This window comes from Bactrocera tryoni, chromosome 4 (genome assembly GCF_016617805.1).
Source record: "Bactrocera tryoni isolate S06 chromosome 4, CSIRO_BtryS06_freeze2, whole genome shotgun sequence".
Lineage (NCBI taxonomy): Eukaryota > Metazoa > Arthropoda > Insecta > Diptera > Tephritidae > Bactrocera > Bactrocera tryoni.
Window position 1 is genome coordinate 31,391,581 of NC_052502.1, and position 5,935 is coordinate 31,397,515.

Genomic DNA, 5,935 nt, shown 5'->3' on the forward strand with positions numbered 1-5,935 from the left:
AATCAAGTTTTGCATTTTAACAACTCACAAATTCCTATTGATTTGCTTTGGTTCAACAAACAGTGGGTTACAGCGTAGACAGGCATAGCAACAACAGCAAATATATCAAGCGGCGGAGTGTAGTGACTTCGGAGGTGAGGTTGAGGTGATGCATGGCTCTTCATGTGTCTCCTATATGTACTATATACATATGTTTGTATGTATTTGCATGAAACTTTATGTGCCTGAGTTTATACAGTACAGGACACATCTAATGGAAGTTTTGAATTTTGTTTTTTTTTTAAGATTTTTTTCGTAAAAAGAAAACTCATTAGCTACTAGAAAGTGATTGAGGCAAATCTTGACTTTACCCTGATCAAGAATGGAGTTTAATTTACTGTTTTCCCTGATCTTCTTTTGATGAGCGTAGCCAAAAATGGCTGGAGAAGTTCGTTTCCACGGCTTTCGGAACCGGGACGAACATCAATTTCTATCCCACCCAGAACTTTTTTCGATGTCCTCAAGTAGCGTTGTGTGATTAACTATGTCAGTCAATCTGCTCATTTGTCGAAAACACCGATATCGGCACATGATAGCTGCCATACAAGTTGAACGAACGGAATCAATAGCTTGTATGAAAACTTTTTTATTTGACAAGATATCTACACGAAAGTTGCCATGGATTATTTTCTAAGCCAACACAAATATTTGAAGAAATCTTCCACATCAAAATTAAGATACACTTTTTGTACCCTTTTTCGCTACGAAAAATGCACCGGTGAAGGCAATTAATTTTGAGTGAAACCGAAGTAAACGTGTCTTTGTTTTTTTTTTTAATTAAATTTTTTTTTCATAATACAAATATCAATTGTTAAAGCCTCTGAGCATATCTGAAAATGAGGAGGTGTTATAGAATAAGAACTGTAAATTTTTATTCTTTAAAGTCTTTAGATTCATGTTTACATGCAACTCCGAAAAAAAAGAGTCTTGGAATCAAATCTGTATAACAAACAGAAATACTTTCATATGCTAAAAAAATTATATGTTTAAAATCATATGCGTTAAATTCACTAATTAAATGTGGAATAGGCGAGAAGGTACAAATGTTTTGAGCGCCTTACATGCGCACTTGAAATTTGCCCGCCTTAGTAATATACTTGACACCTTTGAATGGCTTATACTTCTCGCCATACATATCAAGACGATTGACCTTCAGGCCAGAAACAGCCAGTTGTGAGATTGAAAATTGCACATTGATAGAGGGATTCGCATCGATATTTGTGCTGCCGGGTGTAATTGATACCTAAATAAAAAAAATGTGGTATAAATGCAACTCTGTTATTACTATTACACAATTACAATGCTTAGACTTACAGTGCCCCTAATATTTGGCAATTTAGAGACATCGATGCGGCCCACTTCCCACGATAATGTCTTAGTAACCGAGTCGAATGTGTATTTGCCTTGATTTGGTGTTAAAATGCAATTCAAAACACACTTAGGCATTGTAATCTCTAATTTCACTTTGTCCACCGTACGACCGAGTGTGGTACGTGGACCGACAGTCAAATCCAGGCGTCCCTGTTCACCAGTTTTTATGGAGAAGTTATGTCTTATGTAAACAGGTATTGCCACAACCGATTGGGAACTAATGTGATAAGACATTAGACGGAAATTGCCATCTGGCGGAATGAAGGAGAGTAAACGTTCGGACTCCCAACGCTTGAACCGTACGCAAGGATGGAATGAGACATCATCGAAGAGGCGAGGATTCATAAAGGAGAGCGTGAGATCAGGCATACCCGACAGCTTGCAGCAGCAGTCAATCTGTAAAATTTTCAACGGATTTATTATGGTAAACATAAATATACATATATCAAAAAGGTACATACATAACCCTGTATTTCAGCAAATACTGTCGAGCCAGACTTATCAATAATGGCATCGACCTCTTCAATAACATCAAAATAAGATTCGTTATTATTATAACGTACACCACTACGGCGCCACGGTATAGCCGATAGTTGGCCAGAGGGTAGAGTAGTGCTAACGCTGCAAATAATAGTGAGTAATCTGTTCACATTTACTTCTTTGTGACTTACTTGCTTTTTCCTGTAACTGTATTTGCGATGGTGCGCAAAATATTTGGTGGCTTAATAAGCTCTTTAAGTATATTGCTCTCCGTTGAAAGTGGAAAACCGTTATCCAACATTTCATCGAGCAGCTCATACACGACTACATAATTTTCTTTAATAATTGACTCAGAACAATCACCAAAGTAATCCTGAAATGTGTCCATCACACGGTGTAGGAATTCAATAACAAATAATGGTGGCACTTCCTGCTTACAGGCAGCCACAAGCGATATGCCATTGCGTTGCACTGTGATGAGGTAGTAGTGGGGTGTGGCAATCACGGGCGGAACATCCTACATTAGAAGATAAGCAATCAGGTGATACTTTAATAAATGAAGAATAGTTGTACTTACCAGTGGGGCATTGCGTTGAGCATCGAGGAAGTAATCGCACACTGAACGGGAAACAACTGAGCGCCAATGTTTTTCAAGAAAAACATCGCTATAGTAAACAAGAAATTTGTATTTAAGGAAAAGCGACTAATGCTAAAATTACTTCCAATAGAAAGTAAACAGCTGGTAGCAAAGTGAAAATTCATTCGGCTACAGCAAACTAATTACAACGAAATTTGGAAAAGAAACTCAAATTGATTTCGATATAACTCACCCGCTGTTGTTTACTATAAATAGGCTGTGTATCATTTCAAATTTATAAACACACGGAAAATATTTTTTTTCAAATTTGTTTTGATGCAAAAATTATAGAAGTAACAATAAAATGCCAACACTGTGCTAAAATTTCGAAGGGAAGAACAAGAGCTTTCACCTGTAAACAGCTGTTCACGAACTGCGTTGTCTACAGCGACATCTATCATTTGAACGTGCAAACGCCAACATGCATTATAATAAAACAAACAATGCAAGTTTTTTATGGAATATTCTTATAAAACATTAATTACGAAACATAAATTATGAATTATATATTTAATTTCGTTTGTAAAGCAGAAAACAAATAAGTCATCTGTGAATCCGCTAAATTTCATTTGGAGTGGCTACAATGCTGCCGTCGCAGCCGCTGCGCAGAAATGTCAGCAACAGCTGTTTGCAGAGCGCAAAACAAAAAATATCACTCATCAATTGGAAGCAAAAACATCATCGGAGTGTAATTTTCTTTATACTAATTAATTGTTAAAACTGCTAATAAGTTTTGTGTCGGAATTTTTAACCGCTAGGCATAATGGGTAACAAACAAGTGCGTCAACACCTGGAAACAGCTCAGAAAACGGGCATACTAAAGATTTCACTACAGCGCTTACAAGAATTTCCACCGCAATTGAAAAATTATCCAAATGTCCTTAAAACACTTGGTAAGTGCATACATAGTTAACCTTACTGTATTTTGTTTGAGTCTAACTTATCTATAATTAATTGCAGATCTTTCCGAAAATCGCTTTGAGCGTTTACCGGATGAGTTGGGTCATTTCACATTGGTCAAACATTTGAACCTCAGTGGGAATAAACTTATTGAACTGCCAGATGTTATAGGTGAATTAACGAAACTGGAGGTGCTATTAGTGATGAACAATTACCTTACGAAAATACCAAAAACACTATCGAACTGCAATAATTTGAAAACTGTTAATCTGACCAATAATCAAATTAAGGAATTCCCCACCATGTTGTGTGGTCTCAAACATCTCGATGTATTGGATTTGTCACGCAATAAAATCACAATTGTACCTGCTGAAGTTGGCACGCTTTACATGACTGAGCTGAATTTAAATCAAAATCAAATTTCAACACTTTCCGAAGAGATTGCAGCGTGTCCGAAACTAAAAGTTTTGCGTCTCGAAGAGAATTGCCTACAGGCTAACGCATTCACGCCACGCATATTAAAGGAATCAAAAATCTGCAATCTATCTGTTGATGGCAATCTCTTCAATTCCAAACAGTTTACTGATTTAGAAGGTTACGAAGTTTACATGGAACGTTATACGGCAGTTAAGAAAAAAATGTTCTAAGAAAAGACAAGCAAAAATAATATTGTTGATAAAAAAGACGAATTATGTTAGTGTAACTGCTGGTAGAATACAAATAATTGCGTTGAGAGTCACAATATAATACGTAAAGCGCGTTTACTAAGATAATGGCACAAGATAAGGGGGTATGGTTAATGCATATAGTAAAAGACAGCTAGTTAAATATTTGTGGCATTGAATTTGTAGCTCACTATACATAAAGAAATGTGCATACTTATGTAGGCGCTTGGAAATCAGCATAGCTGCAACATGAATAATGCTTGTGTCGGCAAACGAAAAGCTAGTTAATTAAAAACATATTTGTATTTATTTTTAACTGTATTTCTATAACTATTTATAAATGTATTTTTGCTCTACATCACCTTGAAGACTGTTTAAATAATACAGTTAAAAGGCCAATATTAAATTTTTATGTGCAACACAGTGAAATTTTGCGTTTTCTTGTTACTAAATTATTTATAAAAAGTGTGAGGTTATGTAAAATAATAATGTATTTAATAATTTTAATACTAATGCATTTTTTGGTCAGTAAATTACTAAAATATAGTCTTTAGCATAAGCAGAATTTTTGAATCAGAACAAGGTTTGCATACTCTGCTTCAGAAAGAGCCCAGTTAAAAGGCATCTTGAATGATTACTATGCATAATAAGTATTCCTATATTAGTCTAGACGTGATAATTAACTTGAAACATTAGTAATTCATTGCACTTTCGAATGGTTAACATTTGACCGAGTTATTTTGTATCGATTTACTTCAAGGTTACTTGAGGGTGAATGGGACCGTCTAACACATACCAAAGTGAGAAATAATAACAATTGTACTAATATTACATATGCATACATTTAAACATACTAAATTATGTATGTATGTGTGAGAACATTTAATGACATACATATGCTAATTCCCAAATTGAATATGGGCTCAGCACCGTTAATTATGCATAAACTTTGCAAACAAATGGAAAATGTTAGCAAAAGGATTTCGATAAAACTAATGAAGTGTTATACGCCTCAATGTATTCATATTTATGTAGGTATTTACTTTTGTGAAGTTTACGTAAAAGGCACATTTACTCGTTTGCCATACATACATACATACGTACCAGATTTCTATATAAACGGACGAACTCAACAGACTTTATTTAACACCAAAAGCGGGTGAACCTTAATTGTTGTTGTGAAAATTAGATGAAACACACTTCAAGGTATATAAAAATTTCGGATTCCAATTTCGAAGCAAAAAAGTTAGATCCATTAATCCATATGGAATCCATATTATATAGCTGAAGAAATTGAATGCGCTTACAGTTACCGTTACAGTAAAGTTCAAAAATTCTTAATCTGTTCTTATGCACGACTTCTCAATATCTAAGATCTTGAAATACAATAATGTAAGCAATGTCTTCCAAGTCCGACAAAAACCCCAACTTTGAGAAATTACCTAGGACGCCGACCTCTACTTTCTAGCTAAAACTCTTCTGCTACTCGTATAGGGCAACACATTCGGCTTATTTTATTTAAATCAAGTTCACTCTTTTAGTAGAGCTTGTTCTGTAAAACTCTACTGCCGTGATCTACCATTAAATTCTCATCACCGACATAAGTAGAATTAGAAAATTTTTTTTGTGAAGGTGTTTAATTTCGTATTTTTTTTTAGGAAAATTAAGAAAATTGCTGACTCTAAAAAAAGTTTGGGTCAGTGAAAAATATTGCAAATTGTCATGAAATATCAGTACCAACCCATCGATCTGGTCGACGATCCTTTTGAAATAACCACAACTGACGAACTATTACCCGTCTGGTGATTCAAAAAGAACTGAAGTGGACTTACGGAAAACTAGT

The 5,935-nt window shown here is 34.9% G+C and overlaps 2 protein-coding genes across 2 annotated transcripts; one reads left to right on the top strand and one right to left on the bottom strand.

Annotated features, from left to right (window-relative positions):
* Positions 1-884: 884 nt before the first annotated feature.
* LOC120775538 (AP-3 complex subunit mu-2) lies at positions 885-2,864 on the bottom strand. The gene is made up of 6 exons (XM_040105760.1): positions 2,721-2,864; positions 2,468-2,555; positions 2,082-2,407; positions 1,872-2,031; positions 1,354-1,806; positions 885-1,282 (listed from the first exon to the last, which is right to left on the bottom strand). Exons 1-6 carry the CDS (start codon positions 2,753-2,755, stop codon positions 1,097-1,099), a joined length of 1,248 nt encoding a protein of 415 aa, XP_039961694.1. The 5' UTR covers positions 2,756-2,864; the 3' UTR covers positions 885-1,096.
* Positions 2,865-3,105: 241 nt separating this feature from the next.
* LOC120775784 (leucine-rich repeat-containing protein 57) lies at positions 3,106-4,521 on the top strand. Its single transcript, XM_040106120.1, has 3 exons — positions 3,106-3,215; positions 3,286-3,420; positions 3,488-4,521. The coding sequence occupies exons 2-3, from the start codon at positions 3,291-3,293 to the stop codon at positions 4,072-4,074; spliced, it is 717 nt and encodes a 238-aa protein (XP_039962054.1). The 5' UTR covers positions 3,106-3,215; positions 3,286-3,290; the 3' UTR covers positions 4,075-4,521.
* The last annotated feature ends 1,414 nt before the right edge of the window (positions 4,522-5,935 follow it).